We start from the raw sequence: 19,349 nt of genomic DNA on the forward strand, positions 1-19,349 counted from the left end.
TTCATCTGTGTCAAAACAGAACCTCTTTAAACTTTCAGCAAATGGAATAAAAATAAAACATATGAAAAAATAGCCATCATTTATTCGATTACAAAATCTTTCGTCAGGAAATAAATTGCTACATAAAATATTTCAACAAGAAATGCCTCAACTGCCAGATGGTCGCGACCGGCGAACTGAGATTGCACGTCACGCGTGTCTGACCGCTGACGTATGACGCGCTCTCGCGCCGGACTGACCATACGAGTATAAATATCCAAACCTAAATACGAAATAAAACGTAATCTCCGATATAATAGAATCGAATACTTCAGATTCATTTGTAAGTAGTTTAGTTGCCAGTGCATGTTAAGCTCCAGGTCGCCGCGTGGTCGTTATCTACATTTTTAATCACGTGACCTGTTTTTGTGTAGGGCGACATTTGTTTACAATTTAAACGAATGAGACGCATCTCTGTTGCGCAATTCATAACGTCTTTGGTTTCTATATTCATCGTCGTCACTTCCAACGAGTGAATCATCAGCTGGAGGCAGTTAAATGGGCATATTTAAATTGTATTCAAATGTACGCGTACATACATCACACACACCAATAAACAGAGTATCCGAATATATACATCATGATTTCATGACATTGGCTCATTTCAGTAAACACAGTAAACACAGACAGCGCCAGATATCAAAATGACTGAAAGTTGTGCAAAATATAGTCGAGGAGGAATCGCAGGGATCACAATCCAGCCTCCGGTCAGATCGTCTCGAAGCGAAGCGTAGTAGAAAAACTCCAGCGTTATTTGTATTATCGTATTAAGATACTGTATTTAATCGCTACACTATTATCACATCTCACAAAATGTAAAAAATGACTTATGTGAATTTTATATATAGTTTTGTTTTGTTATAGACAAGTACCGTTCATTATAGAGTATCTGATTGAGAATACATATTACTCCGTCGTTCTCAACATTGATCTATTTAAAATACAAATGACTCAGGTATAGAGGTGCTCGGCATAGCTGACGCTCAATGGTGAGCTGGGGTCGGTGAACAAATGTCTACAGAGATATCTTCGAGATTTCCAATGGCATATAAAATATATAATCATTTAGAAAAATCGTTGTAGGCAAGTTGTCAATTCTATATTACGTACAAAAAAGTTGAAGATATCTGCCGGCGACATATTTAAGCTAAACATGAAGACTTCTACTATCAGGACCTCTTTTATATTGTAACGTACGAAAAAAAATTTGAAAATCAGCAAATTGATGTCATTTAATAGTACATTAAGCCAATAAAAGTTTTACATTTCTAATATTATTAACCCCATTCGCCATACATTATCGCGTATTCTCAATGACACACTCGACTCAGTCTCAGACCAGGCGTCCGTATGTGTGGATCACATTGAACATTTAATCTCGGACCTTGGCCAAATATCATGGTGAGTGTTGCAGCGAGCGATCAATTCTATCAAATTTATTTACAGGAGCGAACAAAGACCTCGTCGGAACTGTTTTTTATTGAATAAAGTAATAATGCAAGTCTCAAGTTCGACAGGGTTCTCGTTACGATCCGTAAATCGTTAGCGGGATTTGGATATTTTCATATTTTTGTATTCAACAGAATTGCTGGCTCGCTCGCACAATACTTAAGTATAGAATTGCGTCACATTCGGCTTTGTACATTGAAATTTGAATCCCGAACAGTGCTAACATTTAAGGAACACTCAAACTATGCAACGTCGAAGTCTAAGCAGCTTTCGATGTTCGAGCACAAACAGTGCAGACAGTTCGAGCATGTGTGTGTGTGTGTGTGTGTGTGTGTGCGCACCCGCACACATGCGTCGTTCGCACATTTGCGACTCGTCATCGAAACCGAAAGAGTATGGCATTTTTATAGCTGCCTTCATTGCGCGGCTCCCGCGGAGCATCTGTCGACGACAGAACTTCAGAGCGAGGCGGCCGGCCCGACCGACAGCACTCCTCTACAACTACCGTGACTAGATTTCAACGTGCGTCCGTCACTCCTCAAAACGCCAAGGGACCGAATGAATCGTTAAGCGGGCGAGCGCGACTCGGCCTACGCGTAGTCGTCGAAGTCGTCGATGGCGACGCGGCGCTGCGCGTCGGGCGGCGCGGCGTAGGGCGCGGGCGCGCGCGCGGCGGCGGCGCGCCGCTCGTCCTCGGCGCGCGCGCGCAGCCGCTTGATGAGCCGCAGCCGCTCCAGCGAGTTGGACGCGTACGCCGCGCCGCCCAGCTTCAGCGACTGCGAGATCTGCGACGCCAGCTGCCGGGCAGACACGGCCGGTCAGCGCGGGCGCAGAGCGGGCCGGGGAGGGGACGGGGAGGGGACGGGGGCGTACGTACCGCGGCGTGCAGCGCGTGCTGGCGGGCCAGCAGCGCCACGTTGGCGTCGGACACGCAGTGCGGCTCGACGTGCGCGAGGAACTTGCCGCGCAGCCGCTCGTCCTTGCTCTTGAGGGTGACGCGGTTCATGGCGTGCTCGAGCGGCTCCACCACGACGATGCAGAGGTTGAATTGGCCCTGCGGCGGGGGGGACGCGTTAGGGGCGCGTTAGGGACGCGTTAGGGACGCTCGCGGGCGGCGGCCGGGGCCGGTCGTACCTTGATCGTGTGTATGTTGAAGTCGTGTCCGGAGTCGTTGTAGACGATGGACACGAAGTCGTTTCCGATGTACTTGCGCTTCTCGTTGCAGCTGGGGTCGCGCGGCGAGCTGGGCATGGCGGTGGCCACGTGGAACAGCACCTGCATGATGTCGTCGTTCCAGACGTAGGTGTAGTGTCCGTCCTTGCCACCCTTTTCTAGATTGAGGAACAGGTTGGGCTCCTCGGCTCCCTCAAGCGGCACCAGCGTACCCAGCAGCCTCAAAAACTCCATGTACCTACGAGTACATTGAAACGATTTCGTTCATTGAAATTCTATTTAATATACGCTCGGAAAATTTATGTAGACACAAATTCGGAACAAACTAAATATCGACAAGTATCGACAATGTTAATTTCGTACACTGAAGGAACATAAAAAGAGCAGTATAACAGATTTAACAAGAAATTATTGATTCAAAGAGTGCGTTCCGTTCTCACCTCACACTACCGTATTCATTCTTCAATATGGCCACCTCGTCGTCCTGCTGTCCCGGGCCCACGTACAGGACACCGACCTGGAAATTATTAACCTCGGTTCGATTACCGGCTTTGGACCAGACAGTCCACGCTCTCATTAAGTGTGTATAAAGCGATCCTATTGATAAACGCGGGCGTGCCTCGTGTTCTCCGCGTCGCTTGTGGGTTAGTTCGGTCGTTACCTTGTAGGTCTCCAGGGGCGGCACTAGGTCGAGGTTCTTAATGGTTCGCTCGTGCTGCACGCCAGATACCTTCAGCGGACGACCCATCAGCGGGTTCAGAGCCGTCGGCGTCTCCCCTGCAAACGACCGCCGCGTGAGTATCACTCTTTTCCAAAACACTCACACGGTACAGCGGACGGGGCAGCTACCGGGGACGGTGGGCGAGATGGGGTAGGTGCTCATGTTGTGGTACAGCTGCAGGAACACGAAGGACGGAGACACTCCACCGCCGGCACCACTGCCGCCCCCTCCCGTGCTGGGGGGGTTGCGGGTCAGCTCTCTGCGAAACGTTGGGCGGTTAGTGTCGTTTAATAAATATGAGGTCGAGTCGATTATATAAATTGAACGCCTAGAAAATAGTACTTTTAAGTGAATTGCAATGCAAGTAAGTCATAAAATAGGCAGTGCGCAGACCGGTTGCGGCGCGTGGGGCTCATGACGGAGATGGTGTTGGAGCGCTTGGAGCGCGCCAGCGGCGGCAGCTCGTCGCGCGCGTCCGCGCCCGCGCCCGCCTCCGCCTCCGCGCCCGCGCCCGCGCCCGCCTCGTGGCCCAGCGTCACGCGACTGTCGCTGCTCGTCTGGAAGCGGACACCTCTCGTTCACTATTCGCATCTTTTATACCTCATTGTATTAATAATGGGTAATGATATAACGCCTTTGAACTTTTAAATTATATCAATATACTTAGAAATAGTGTTCAGGAGATTTGTAGGACGGCGGTACCTTCTGCAGCTGATGGTGCGTCGCGGTGGCGGCCGTGTTGTTTGTCTCGGGCTTCGTTTCCACTTCCGTCTCGGACCCCGTCGTTCCTATTTGAAACACTATTTTCTATATAGACACAGTATGTTAAGTTATTTTCATGTTTAATTAAGTCGTTTTCATGAAAAAAAGTAAGCGATGACCGAAAATGAGTTAAACAATAATCTAATACCATATCTAGACACGCAGTAGCATGTGGTCAGCCAAGTACAAGTAACAGAACTGGCTGGCAGCACCGTGTGTTCTAAACACTTTTGACCTCCTCATAACTCAAAAACTAATTGACATGGCTCATATATTGAGACTCGCGAGATACATATGTGTTCCAAATTTCATAAACGCATCTCAAACGGTTATTTAGATATTAACGTCTAAAAACCGTCATTTTTATCACTGACTGACCTATAGATCAAATCTATAACCTACTTCCAGGTGACCTAGAAAGTTGAAATTTGGCATGCAGGTAGATAATTAGGCCAATACAAGGGAAAAAATCTGAAACTGGAAATTTTTTATCATTTTATTATAATTTTTCATTTTACTGGGTCTATTAGGAACACTTATATTATACTTAGTTCCTGTAATAACTACTATATATATAAAAAAAAATTTATGTAAAAACCTGCAATCAAAACTTATGACAGCCGGTCTTAATGTGGATTTTGAGGTCTTCACGTGAATATATAACGAGTTGAATACCACCCTTAATTTTTTTAAATCCAAATATTTCCGTTTTAGTACTTATGAGTATAATCGACTTTCGTATTTATTGCGTTATTAACTGGCATTTAGCGCACATCAATGCTGCAAAAGGCAGACCTTAGGCTACGATATGTTATTAGATGATGGGATGTTTTTAACAAAGTAGGAATACTCAATGTTGCGTCACAATATATTTACAACAATTGATTGATTGATTTCACAAACTTGAAGCGCGCGCTCACCTGGGTCGGAGTTGTACGTCATGAGGTGCGCGTGGTGCGCGTGGTGCGCGTGGTGCGCGTGGTGCGCGTGGTGCGGCTGCGGGGAGGTGCCGCACATCTCCTCCGGTATGGCCTCGCACGATACGCGCATGTCGCTCTTCTTGCCAACCTTCTTGCTCGTGTGCATCGTCATCGGAGCCCTGCTGGTGGAGTGCCGGACTCGGTCCTTCATTCGGAAACCTCGACTCGGCAGCATATTTCATATGCGCACCGTACTCGGCGAATCAGTATATTTACCGAGACGGTGGATACGAGTCGAGATGCATTTATACGAGTTGCAATAAGCAAAAATGTATAATGGATGGTATAGGTCGCTCCACACTCACGCGGGCTCGGCCGGCAGCAGCACCAGCTCGTCCGCGTCGGGCTCCCGCACCGCCGCCTTCCACGACGACGACATCTCCGGGGACGAGTTGGAGCGCCGCACGGGGTGCCGCGACTTGCCCTGCACAGACAGCGCGTGAGAGCAGGCCGGCCGGGCCGGGTCGGGCGCCGGGCGGCCGGGCCGTACCTCCGGCACGATGAGCAGCATGTCGTCGTCGTCCGTGGTGCTGGACGAGCTCTGCCGCTGCGGCGAGCCGGGGATGTTGATGGGCTGCGTGCTCATGCGGGTGGCGGCGCCCCCCGACTGATTCGCGCGCTTGTCGCTGCCCACCACGGAGTCCGAGCTGGGGAGGACGCGTTAGATGTAGGCAGAGGTGGAGCACCGGATGAGAGAAATATCTATGAACTTCGATGAAATTTATTCGTTAATGGTTGACCATTATGGATACGACTTGTTTGGAATTCAATTTATAGGATGATTCTGAGAAGCAGTATCGATTATTGAATTCCCTGACCTGGACTTGTGGAGATCTGGTGCGTGGGAGCGATGCGAGGCCGACCTGGACGAGCGAGGCGAGCCTTCGGAGCTCTGGGGATGTACACAACGGTCCACAGTTTAGAGGGAAGAATGTCTTACAATATTTAAAAGCAAAAGATACTTCAAAGTTGCAGGAATGTAAATATGAACATGACTAATGGAATCAGTAGGAGTACTAGTGATTCGCTCTTTAATAATGTAATGCCGCCCTTTGTACTGCACATATTTTATTTTATTTATTTTTTGTTATTTTGGCTCATCTTTAAGCTATGCCAATTCGGTGGACCACTCGAGGATCAAGGCGAGAGGAGGCGTCGGATACGTACGAGGTCGGGCCTGGAGTCGCCGAGGCCGCTCGAGGGGTCGCTGAGCGGCGGCGACAGCAGCGCCAGCACGTCCTGCAGCGGCCACTCCTGCAGCTGCCACGAGCTGATCTGCGGACGGCGAAGGGTCACAGAGGGCCGACACGCGAGCGAGAGCATCGAGAGCATCGAGAGCGCCGAGAGCGTCGCTCACCCTGTTCTGCATGCGCAGCAGCCACGACACGTCGCCGGTGGGCGAGCGCACGTGCAGCTCGGCCCAGCGCGCGCACCAGCACGGGCACGCGCGCGCCGCCGCCAGCGCGCCCACGCGCCACCACTCGCCCGCCGCCTCCTGCGCACGCGCACCGTCACTCCGCGCCCCGCGCGCCCCCCGCGCGCCCCGCACATAGCCCGCCCCGCCCGCACTCACCACCTCCTTGGACAGCTTCTCGAAGCGCTGCGAGAACTGGTTGAGGGCGTCGTACACGGGGTCGCTCGCCTTGTTCTCCGCCGAGTTCTGCCTGCGAGGCGAACGCGACGGGAGACGTTATCGAGGTTACGTAAAATCATTTCAAATGTTTACGCGCTAAGCAAATTAAAAGAATCGTTTGCTGCTACGAAAATATAGTAGTAAAGTTTTTTATCGAGTCGAGTGAAACGAAACACTTTTGCGCAAGCTTCGCATGCAAAATAATTACACGTCCGCCCGCCTTCGGCGCTCGCGTGATTATCTTGGCTGCGTTACAGGAACACCTCTAGGGTGATGCGAGGAAGCCTATAAAGATGTGAGGCGTGCAATTTTGTATAAAAAGCGAGAAAGAAATAGCAGCACGAGAGGCTCCAGCTAATTAAATTAGAGGATTGGGAAAAATTGGTAAATAAGACATATTTAATTCATTAAGGACTGAAAACTTTTTGGATCTGCTTCTGTTTCTTTTAGCTAGCAACTTATAACATCAACGACAATTTCAGAAATAGAAAAGGAGAAAAAAGTTACTTTAAAGTATTCAATATTCGATCCTACGAGTGACACTATTGGGAACGTAGAGGAGTGAGCAGGGGGAGGGGTTGGGCGCGGCCGACCTGGTGGTGTGTCCGCTGGAGGGCAGCTGCAGCTCGGAGATGGACAGGGAGGAGCAGGAGGTCTCCGTGGAGCGGCTGTGCTGCAGCGAGTACTTGCTGTAGCTGCACACACCCACACTTACACGCTTACACTGTCACACCGTTGGCGTTTTACTTTATGACTTTTAATGTAGGGTTCATATTTGATTATTAACTTTACCTCAATGATACACAAAAGTATTAGTCGAAAGCGACATGCGTCCGTGTTAATTAAGAAATTGTTAAAGGTTCATTTAGAAAAGCATTATTAGTCGATACAACAGTCAGTAGGCGATCAATCTACAGACTCATCGTTGCAAGATGAGTTATAAAAACAGCTAAGCTTAAGCCACACCGGCTGTTTCAAAACAACTCAAATTTTAGTTTTTTCGTTCGACACCCAGGTTCACCGGTGAGTGAGTGATGACAAAATCATCTTTGTAACTTTCAACGAGGGTCTAATATTACTCGTTGAAAGGATATCGAGTATGAACAATCTAATTTAGCCCAAAATTGACAAGACAGCGACAACGATGTACATATATATGTAGTACAATGCGACGGCGCGCACGTACCGTTTGACCTCCGGCGCCGCGTGCGGGTGCACCTGCAGCTGGTTGGCCGCCTCGGAGTTGTCGTTCAGCTGCACCTTCAAACACGCGCAACGGTTTATCTTTGTGAGGAAAATTATTGTATGTTCTGTGATCTCATGTGACAGTATTTAGTGACTGAGCTATCGAAAATTCTCCGAGTTACGTTTCATACCTGCGGACCCCGAGAGATATTCGTCGCCGTCGCTATAGGAAACAACGGCATTATCAAAAGTCACAAGCGGTAACCGTAATATTCGTGCTAGTAATTGTGAATTTCCTCCAGTCATAGTCTGCGTGTCGGGCAGGCTCGTCACCGCTAACGGGACGGAACGGTACAAGCGGACAGCGAGGCGCTACCTGCGGCGCGTCGTCGGCGGCGGGCGCGGGGGGCGCGGCGGGCGCGGCGGGCGCGGGGGGCGCGGGCGGCGCGGCGTCGGCGTGCTGGCGGCACAGCGTGGCGCACCTGCACACACGCACACTCGTCACGGCGGGGCGGGGCACCGACGGGGTGTGCCAACTCTCGCCCGCGAGGATCGAGGCTCGAGCCCACCTCCGTTCACGTCGCCTGACGCTTTACCTCGAAGTAGTGTATATATGGAACGTATCGAGCGACGTCACCTTTCGCACAGGCCCTGCTTGATGGAGTTCTGTAAGCAGCCGGACGTGGTGATGGTGATCAGCTTGTGCCCCACCAGCCACGTGGTCGACTGCCCGCCGTTGAAGAGGAACTCGGCCGTGTCGCTCCTTAAGGTCACATTCGTTACATCAGCTGACATATATTCCACTTTGATTAATTATTTTGTAATATTATTTCTACCGGTTTTCCATGGGAGAGTTGCTTGAACGTAAAAAAATATTTAGTAAAATTTTAATTAAATGTTACCTCTGCGGCTTGACGCTGCAGGGTGTGAAGGTATATCTGGCAAGCAGGTCGACACAGGTCTCGGTGAGTTCCACATGGAAGGCGGCGGGTGCGCTGGCTCCCCCCGCACTCGCCCCACCCCCCACAGCCGCTCCCCCGCGCGACCCCGAGAGCGGCGCGCGAGACACCGCCTTGGAGCCCTGTCACGGCGAACGAGTAGTTTCATAGACAGATTCACTATTTTATAAAAATGCGTGTTCTTTGAAAAAATAATAACAGCTCGATATAAATACAGAATAGGAAACGCAAATTAATGTCCTATTGTGTATGGTATAAAAATAGAAACGTACGAGACTGGAGCTCCTCTGCCTGTTGGACGAGTCCTCGTTGACGCTCTGGTGGAAGTGGTTGGACTTGTACTGCAGCTGCTCCTCGAACGGCATTATTATGTAGTTGTGCAGGCCCTGCCGAGACGGTTAACTTTGATACGGACATCATAAATTGTTTTCTATGAAGTACAACTGTGGTTAAAATAAGATCCGAAGAATGCGTTGCTGCGCCTTACAAATGGCACCCGCACGGTGAATCCATAAAATGCTAACAAGTTCGTTTTTGCTGAGGATTGGTAGAACTGAGATTAATTTAAAGTTATTGAAGTCTGAAGAAACCAGATCTAAATATTTTAATTACTAAAATAGTATGGTTCTTCATTCGGTCAGGCAATATATCATGTTAAATTTTTATTTATTGCTGTAAGATGAAGTGCACCTTACACCTTCACTTCAAAGGGTCGAAAGAATACTTGTAATAATTCACTTGGTGGTAGGGCCTTGTGCAGGTCTGGGTACGTACCAGACCTTATTCATTACTCTTCCACAAAACCGCAATTCATAACATCTTAGTATTAATATTTCTAGCAGCGCTAATGTCTGTGATCGGTGGTGACCACTTACCACCACCTATGTGGTAGTACATAAATAAAATATTACTTCGCATATCCGACTTACGTGTATGATAAATCGCACAAAGTTTCTGCGGTAGGAGAGACGGCACTTGAGGAACCAGGCCGCGATCACGTGATGCGCCAGCGACACCACGTAGTGGTTGTAGCGCGACGGGTTGGTGTACGGCAGCAGGATCGCGAACACCGACATGTACTGGTCCTCCACGAACGACGCGAACACGCGCGGCAGGCGGGTCAGCGCTGCGGCGGGGGGGGGGGACGCTTTAGGCACTTCCGATAGCATACGCACGTGTCATGCAATTTATAACAAAAAAAGATTAATCATATTCAGAGCCGATAATGTGACGTATTTTATTATTTTATATTCGAGTACGAATGGATTAATGCTGATTGCTCGCATATGAAATTAAATATAGTACCCGTCACGAAAAGCTATAAATTATGTAAACAAACATTTTTTACTAAGTAAACATTTTATACTGCGAGATAATAATAAATTGACCATATTCAATCGACATGAAATATAGACGGGTTATATGAAAGTAACAAACTATTTAATTTAGTCGGATCATATTTTAACGACGCAAAGCGCTATCGTTTGTGTTTTTTGGTACCGGAACGCGTCCGTCGCAGGGATTGTAAACTATCGGGACGCCATTTTGAAATAAACGCGTCATTCGAGTTTCGAATGCGTACGAGTTTGTTTCATTGCTTTGCATACATCGCGGATCGTTTGTTAATTTTACTTATGAATCTGACGAATAATTATTCTTAAATAATATATGTTAATTAATATTTGTTATTTAATAATTTATTAAATCTTAAACAAATTCATTTTTTTGTTGGTCCAAATGTTGTGAACTCCTGAACACTTGTTTACAAAATTTATAGCTTCTCATGACGGTTACTATAGATTTGTATAATGTCAAGGCAAATGTTACTAGAAAGGAACTCTAGCATGGGGCTGGCGATCGCCTTCGTGTCGGAGATCTTGGACAGGTCGAGCAGCACCTCGGGCAGCATCTTGACCATCGTGTCGCGCGTCTCCAGCGTGAAGATGGTCAGCGCGTTTATGTACGGCTGCGGAGTGCGGAGCACTGGAATACGGTAACTTCGATTATTCATTATTCATTTATTCATTTCATACATTGCAACGGGCCAGGTGTGAGAGTCAAAATCGCATTTTTATGAAAAAATAATTACCACTCGACCGTTTCGATCCATTCGAGAGTCAGCACGCGCTACGCGTGACGAGGTCGACAGAGTTGAACAAAAAAGTATCAAGCGTACCCATTCCGTATTTGAGAAGACAACGCACGATGCGCTGCTGCGTCTGCGGCTCCAGGTAGGCGTGGTACGAGGCCAGCGCCGCCAGCGCCGGCAGCGCCGCGGCGTGCAGCTCCGACAGCAGCAGGCGGCCGCCGCCCGCCGGGCCGCGCTCCGCCACCATGGAGCACAGCGTGGACGCCAGCAGGTCCAGGTCCTGCGCGCGCCGCCCCACGGCCAGCGCGCGCGCGTGCAGCAGCTGCGGCAGCGCGCGCAGCACGTGCGCCAGCACCGACCACTCCGCCTCGCGCGTCAGCGCCGCCGTCAGCGTGCGCGCCGCGCGCCCCACCGGCAGCAGGCACGCGCCCTGCGGGGCCCGCGGTTAGTGGCGGCGGCTCGGCCGGCTGGGCGGCGGGGGGGGGGCGCACGTACCGGCGGCAAGTCCTTGCCCTGCGTCTGGCTGGCGGGCTGGTGGCCGCGCGGCGCCGGCGGCTCGGCCAGCAGGAAGGGCGAGCACAGCGGCCGCAGCCGGAGCGCCGCGGCCCCGTACACCGCCGTCCCCCCTTCGTAGCAGAACCCGACGCAGTTGAAGGCGTTCGCACGGAGGGCGAACAGCATGTCGAAAATCTGAAACATTGTCGGGGCGTTATGTCGGAGTTTCCCTATTGAGTGAGTGATCGCGAGGCGTACGTCCTCCTACGCGGAAACGTACGAGAGATTTTACTCGCCTTGAGTCGTATATCCGGGTGGTGGTGCAGCAGCGCGGGCCGGCGGTAGTGATGGTCGAGGTGGTCGAGCAGCACGAGGAAGGCGCGCGCGGCATGGGCGGCCGGGGCCCGCAGCAGCTTGTCGTGCAGCAGCTCCAGCAGCCCGACGGCCGCCAGACGCAAGTCCGACGTGTCCGCGTCCGCCGGGACCGACACGTCGGCTACGTACATCTCGAAAGGGCGGTTCAGGATCTACAACGGCGGAAGGGAGGCGCGGTTATCGAGATGCTCGCCGTCGGACAAGCGGAACGTCGGACAAGCGGAACGTCGGAGAGGGTCACCTTCTCGAGCTGGTCGACGAGGTCGACGCACACGTCGGAGCTGCACATGCGCGCCAGGTCGGGCAGCGCGCGCGCGGCGGCGGCCCGCAGCGCCGGCTCGGCGTCCTGCGCGCAGGCCGCCGCCACGGGCCCGCCCACGCGCTCCGCCAGCTCCTCGCCGTGGCCGCAGCGGTTGCGCTTGATGTAGGCCAGCACGCAGGCCAGCGCGTGCAGGCGCACGGACAGGCGCGGCTCCAGGCGCACGTAGCGCTCCGCCAGCGCCAGCGCCGCGCTCGCGTCGGCGCCGCCCAGCGCCGCGCAGCGCTCCGTCAGCAGCCGCATGGTGGACGCCTCCTGCGGGGTGGCCGTGAGGTGACACCGGCAGCGGCTCGGCGCTCCGAGGGTTGCCGCTCGACTCACCGGCCGGTCGTGTCCGCAGAAGTCGACGAGGTCGAGCAGCGCGTCCGCGTCGCCGAGGAACTGTCCCGCCTCGTGGAGCTGCTCGATGGAGGTGATCAGCGCGTGCACGCGGCTGTGGATCAACTCGTTGGGGGGGTCGAAGCTTTCTGAAATGATCGCGACTCATGTATCAGCGGTTAGATCTGAAAGACGACATACCGCACGAGAGTTTGAGAACGCATTAATTACTTCTTCGATAACCAAGAACTTCCATTCCATTTTATATTTTTATGAATATTTAGTATAGAAAAACAATTGTAAGGCGCATGAAACTGACTATCTTGCTGTAACACGGCACGGATGATGGCGAGCACGAGATCCCAGGCAACCTCGTCCACCTCCAGGGGTACGCGCGTCACCAGGCTCTGTAGCGCCACAACCACTTCGTAAGTGACCACCGCCTGCCGCCCCGCCAGCGCCTGCAACGACACGATTCAGTTAAACGTACACGAGTGAGACCACGCGGCACATGTTTGGCATATGTGGACCCACCTTGAGGAAGGCGGGCAGCACGGCCAGGAAGGACACGTGCAGCGTGCGCACGCGGCGGGGCCCCCACAGCGCCATGTTGATGTAGAACACGGCCCCACGCGCCAGCCCCGCGCCCTCCTCCGCGTCCTCGGCGTCCCCCGCGCCGCGCACCAGCTCCGCCATCTCCTGCAGGGCCGCGTGCCCCATGTCCGCGCCCACCACGTAGCGCATCAGCTGCGGATGAAAACATTTCATGAGTATTCAGGGATATTCATGTAATATTTGCGATTCGAAAGACATCGACTGCTATCGAGACCTTCCAACTGTTTTGACAGTAATGCTCTATGTTGACGGTCCTGCAGAGAGCGGCGACGAAGGTCCTTAGAGCGGCGCGTGGTAGCAGCGAGTACGATACGACCGCTTCCAGAAGCGATAGGCACCCCTGGACAACTCCTGGGTCCGAAGAGTATACGCAGAGATGACATGCATTGCTAAAAATATTTAATGAAAAATAAATAAATTCAAAAGTAAAGCAAATTACTGTTTGTAGAGGCAGGTAGCCTTGATGTGTTCTAATAAAGGAACATACTTAACAATTCCATGAACGATTTCCTCGTCTAAATAGACAGCATTAAATTTTACAACATTTGTGATGAGACTGACGAAGTCTTTTATGTGCGCCGGCGCTTGTATATGTGGCAGCCATTCTATCAAAAATGGCCCAATCTGGAATATAAAGATATAGGTAATATTATTACATATATTATATTTCTTTTTTTTGTCAAACCCAATTTTACGAACAATGGCCACATGATGGTAAGTGGTCACCTAAATAAGTGGTGAGTAAAAAATGCCAGTTAATGAGTCAGGCCCCACTAAGTTAACACCTTATATAGAATATGATAGAAATGTATATACTAATTTATATTTTCAGATTCTAAAACATACAAGAAAAAGTATGAATTTTGTTGCATAATTGAATTGTCATTTAAGACCAATAAAAAACATAAAAGGCATCATTATGTAATGTTGCAATTAAAATTTTGTTTAACAATGTTGTTGTACTTAATTTGAGTCAATTTTATGGTCAGACAAACCTGTTCTTCAAGACATTTAATATCCTTTCCAGTATTAGTTAAAGTGTAAAGTAATTTAAAACGGAGTTGATAATCTTCTGGCGGATGGTTCAGGTGCGTCTCCTGCAGGTACCGGAATAAAATGGTGCGCATTATAAGCAGTTCTGATTGACCTTCAGCAATACATCTTAGTAAACCAAGTACTGTGTGGCGTGCTTCTACATTTGAGTCTTTGAGAAGGTCCCTCGTACAAGCCCAAATTTTTTCTACACCACCCTGAAATATAAATAGAAATATATCACAAACTTTTGATATTGAAAATAGCATTCAGTTGAGAAATTGTATTGTATTCCTAAAAACCAATTTCTGTTTTTTCAATAGGCATTGGTCAAACAAATCTTTGAGATTGTTGGTGCATTGCTAAATAATTGCAATACTTTACAGGTGCACACATCATAGAAAATCAGATTCTAAAAAGTTGTGAAAATACACATTTCAAACTATGGAAATTTATAATAATTAAGATAATTTTGTTGACCTCAACTGATATTACTTTTACTTTACTTTTTTCAAAAAGATTAGTAAGCATAGCATTTAATACAAAAAATTTACTATAAATATTTGTTATGGATTGAGAGGATCCATAACAATCATTTTTTTACTATTATTAACATATTATACATTTGGACAATGTTTATTTCCCTTACTTCATATAGTTTGTTAATTATCTTTTTGTCAAATATTGACCAAATTTACATGGGACAACTCCTGAGGTACCTTGTCTTTAACAAAGAAAAACATCACTGAACATGTGAAAAATTAATACCAAGTTATTGAGAACCTTCTCTTAATATTGTGATAATGATATGAAAAAAAAAAACTAAGATAGCTATGATGATTAATGTAAAATGCTACATATCGCCCATATTTGTGAATTCAATTTATAGAAAATATTTATTAGTGTAACTACAGGCACAAGGGACATAACATCTTAGTTCCCAAGGTTTGTGACGCATAGGTGATGTAAGGAATGGTTAATATTTCTTACAGAGCCATTGTCTATGGTGGTTTATAGTACCACCATACACATCCATCTTCTCGTCCTTCTACCAACACAATAAAAAAAATATATATATTTATATCCAAAGAGTACTGCTTGAATTTTTTAATCAAAGGATCAACATAAGTTTTAAATATATGTGTGTATAGCATACTTGCACTATACACACAAAAACTATCTACAACAGACTGAACAGTGAATAGGCTTAGTCTAAAACAAGGTAAAGAAAGTAATTGTATTCATAAATAGATATTTTTTGAATCATATCCAAAGTTTTATAATCTTATAATACTTTGGATATTATTTACAAAATTGTATTTCCTTGTGTATACATAGAAAATTTAAAAAATAATCCTTATTTATCTAGACTTATTGTATGATTGATTGATTAATAGTAACAGTTATACGAGTTAACACTAAGTAATTAGTAATAATGTTATATTTATAGTCTGGAAACTTAATATTTTTATCTAATTTTTATGTGTAAATAAATGGTATGAATTGCATGTTTGGTTTGGTAATTATAAAATACAAATGCTTCAAAAATGTCTCGAAAGTACTGGTACTTGCTATTAATATATTCATAACACCCACTCTACTCCACCAGTGAATACACCTAAATAATTGATGATATTTAAAGATTTTACTTAACTAACTAACTGTGGTAAATTTTAACAATTTATAGTTTATCTCAATATAAAATAGTGTTAAAAGTAACCATTAAGAATTAAATACACTTAAATCGGTACAAGTTGTACAAATGTTACTCATAGATTTGATGAAGGAAAAAGAGTAATTAAAAACACATAAAATTATTTATTGAAGTATATTGCTCAAGTAAAAAGATCTTAGTTGGAAAACATAATGAAAAAACATAATAATATTGCATAAGAAAGATAGGTTAAAGATGAGGGTATAAGGATAATTGAAGGTAGGTAACTCACATCTTGGACACGAATGTGAAGGATCTTGTCGCCGACCTCCTTGACTGCACGGAGGCGGCGATTAAGCGGCGTCTCAGGACCCAGCTCTCGCCGCAGTTCTGCCGTCACCACCAGCTCGTTTTGAGCCGCAACGGGCGCTGGGACCGTAAACGGGAACACTCGTTAATCACGAAATCTACGTCACCGGCTTGCGGTTACACCGCGCATACACACAGTAGCGATACGCACCCGATGCACCCTTCTTGAAGAACACTTTCAACTTGTCGTGAAGGGATTTTGTGTCCCTATCTCTAGAGCCCATTATGCACCCGTAGCGACCCTGGTCCCCGTTCGTAATTAACCTAAAGCTAAAGCTAGGCGCGGCGATTACCTATGCGTATGAAATTGGAAATAAAAACACATATTTGTTAAAATTATTCTCACTACCGCTCTGCTTTGCTATTCACCATCTGACAGCTTGATAGCCCTCCCTCCGTACAGCTGACAGATATCAGTTCAATACATGAAGGAAACTTTATTAGGCCTTGCTTTTATCGGCTATGTAAGTTTTGAAGTTAAAAAATATAAGATTGATTTTGTTATATTGCTGTTAATTATAGTCATTGCAATAAAGAATTAATATAACAAATACCTTTATGGTGACTACGTGACAATGAAATTAGTAAACAAATTAGATGACATTGTTTTCTGAACGTGCATTTAGTGTTGTCACTCTTGGGAAAATGTTACCAATAAGAAAAACAGAATTACTATTATGTCATTGTGTTGTGTAAACAAATTCAAACATATATGATGAAATGAAATAGAAAAAAAACCTTCAGTATCTCTATAATTATTGTGGTAATAAAATAGTAAGAAATAATTCTGGGTCATGAGTTTGATCTACATAAAAGTTTTGTTTATTCTTGCAGTCTTAAAATTATTTGCAATGTTAGATAAGGTTCAAATGTGTTACTCCAGAAAAAATTGCACCACCTAAGTCGTTTTTGAATTTATAATTAACTAGCTTTCTTTGTAAAAGTGAAATAAGACTTATTTACTTCCCGATTGCAATGCCACCTACCGGGTCCAATTTATACCATTTAGGAATCCACTTAAACATACTTAAAGGTTTTAAAGCTTATGCCACCACTCTGGTCGAATGCGTGTTGGTGAAATAATTTCACAGAAATTAGACACATGCAGTTTGCCACCCGATGGTTTCCTTCAGTGCCGAACACGAGATAAATTATAAATACATGCAAATTCAATGTTGCTTGTCTGGGTTTGAAACAGTATTCATCGATTAAGTTGCATGCATTCTAACCAGTGGGACATCTCGGCTCTCGTAGGTATTTTCTGTTGTCACAATTATGCTTGGGTTATCTTATTAGTTTATCTCTACCTAGCGAATCCAAGTATTATAATAAATTCTAATACAGCTACTTATATATATTATTATACATTATAACCTTCTCCAAAACAAGCTCCATCTTCTGGTATAAGTTTTGTGAATTTTGGTTTAGCAGGTTTTGAGTGAACAAAAATATATTCATTTATAAGCATAGAGAACTTGAGCAAGTCACAACAATAAAATAAAAACTAAATATAATAATCCTGTAACTGTAAGATAAATTCATAATTTCGTTTATAATAAATCCCATGTTAAGCGAATAATCTCGCTAACCTTTAAGGGCTGCCAGTTTTGCATCGGTCAATGTTCAATTTCGTCAATATTTTTGCTTTCTTATTCAAACGTTCAAATAATATAATCATTTAATCGTTCAGGGCCAAACTACTAAAACGAATTTAATAAAATTTGATACGAAGCAAGCCCGAACCCGAAAGGATTTAGGCTAACACCTGACGAACGACCTCTAAAATGCGAGCGAAGTTTCGGGTTCCAAATATTTGTATAAAATTTTAACTTTCTATCACAAACGAAAATAGAAAAAGTTACTTAAGTGGCAATTTTTCTTCTTGCTTAAATAATAATTGTATTATATTTATTAATAATGAGTTAATAGAATATCATACCGTTTTTGTTATAATCATGCATCAATTATGTTCTACCTTAGCACCAATTATGATCTTGACAATGACAACGTCACAGGTGTTTCATCTCGACCTGCCAGCCCTAGGCCGTGTCACAGGTGAGTGCGAATTGTCGACCCTCGTCACTTGAGGATGAAATTAAACGTTCAAATATTACCTACGCGTTATGGACGGGTTACTATCCCTTTTATAATACGTTACTGCTTGACGTGCACTTGATTTACGGCAAGTTGTAAAGGTATTACGATAAATTAACCCTATTATAGTATAATCTGTGAAATACTAAAGCTTCAGTACTAATAAAATTAGTAATTATTTAATTTCCCTCATATCCATTTCTAAAGTTACTGTCACCTCCGCTAACAAAATCAGCTTTTCTCTCTTCTTTACCCACCGTTTGCTCACTTTATAATATCACCGTTACAATATTTTAACAATCGTCAAAGCTATCCTCACCTCTCCTCTTCTTATCTCATCACACCTCTTCTATGATCACCTCAGTTCACTTCACTCCGCTTTTATTCTCCTTTTTGCACCTTCGAAATATCACCGATACAAATCTTTTTCAAAATAAGTAATACATACGTAATAAAATACAAATAACATAATACGTAATAAGATATTAAAAGTAAAACTCAGGTAAATTAAATTAAAATTTCAAGAAAAGACGGGCTGTCCGCCCGTGTGATGGTGTAATACAAGCTGCGATGCCTTAAATGGTTTTGTTGTGAATAAGTTTTACATAGGCTGTACTTAATAAATGTTAAAATCTCCTGTAATTAGTTACAGAATTGAATAATAAAATTTCTAAGAAATACTACGAATACAGCCAAACTTTTATATTTTTATCATGAAGTTTGTAACATAAATTAAAAATAATATAATAAAAAGAAACTATGATTTATTTTAAGAACTCGTACGCTAGATGGCGTTATCAGCAGAGAAAGAGCAAGTTCTTGATATAAAATTCGTGTAAAATAAGCTATAATAGGTAAACATTTACAAGTTGTTAATAAATTAACTATTTTTAATAAATTGTTACAATTTATAATAATGTAGAATAAGCCAAAAAACGAAAAGCGAACACAAAAGCAATTTGAGTAACTTGAATAGAATTCGATTAAAAATCAAATCATAAACTGTAAACAGGTGCTTTAATCCTCACCATGAAATATTGTCTTGAAATATACACACACTTGAGATAATATACAGAATACATAATTGA

The 19,349-nt window shown here is 45.6% G+C and overlaps 1 protein-coding gene across 3 annotated transcripts; it reads right to left on the reverse strand.

Moving 5' to 3' along the window:
* Window positions 1-66: 66 nt before the first annotated feature.
* On the reverse strand, window positions 67-16,584 carry LOC125065553 (tuberin). 3 transcript variants are annotated; one of them, XM_047673222.1, is made up of 34 exons: window positions 16,319-16,584; window positions 16,091-16,227; window positions 14,108-14,362; window positions 13,600-13,736; window positions 13,327-13,501; window positions 13,032-13,244; window positions 12,817-12,958; window positions 12,501-12,646; window positions 12,102-12,434; window positions 11,782-12,012; window positions 11,486-11,680; window positions 11,078-11,420; window positions 10,729-10,884; window positions 9,831-10,027; window positions 9,174-9,287; window positions 8,845-9,023; window positions 8,580-8,705; window positions 8,319-8,424; window positions 7,944-8,017; window positions 6,698-6,788; window positions 6,482-6,619; window positions 6,292-6,399; window positions 5,943-6,016; window positions 5,615-5,771; window positions 5,430-5,548; window positions 5,065-5,246; window positions 4,085-4,170; window positions 3,776-3,939; window positions 3,511-3,641; window positions 3,323-3,438; window positions 3,102-3,178; window positions 2,623-2,899; window positions 2,366-2,542; window positions 67-2,285 (listed from the first exon to the last, which is right to left on the reverse strand). In XM_047673222.1, exons 1-34 carry the CDS (start codon window positions 16,389-16,391, stop codon window positions 2,079-2,081), a joined length of 5,436 nt encoding a protein of 1,811 aa, XP_047529178.1. In that variant the 5' UTR covers window positions 16,392-16,584; the 3' UTR covers window positions 67-2,078. The 3 variants fall into 3 exon arrangements, with proteins under 3 accessions (XP_047529178.1, XP_047529176.1, XP_047529177.1); XM_047673220.1 differs by having other exon boundaries at window positions 4,085-4,182; window positions 16,319-16,583; XM_047673221.1 differs by having other exon boundaries at window positions 4,085-4,182; window positions 5,065-5,243; window positions 16,319-16,582.
* Between the last annotated feature and the right edge of the window lie 2,765 nt (window positions 16,585-19,349).

This window comes from Vanessa atalanta, chromosome 8 (genome assembly GCF_905147765.1).
Source record: "Vanessa atalanta chromosome 8, ilVanAtal1.2, whole genome shotgun sequence".
Taxonomy (NCBI): domain Eukaryota; kingdom Metazoa; phylum Arthropoda; class Insecta; order Lepidoptera; family Nymphalidae; genus Vanessa; species Vanessa atalanta.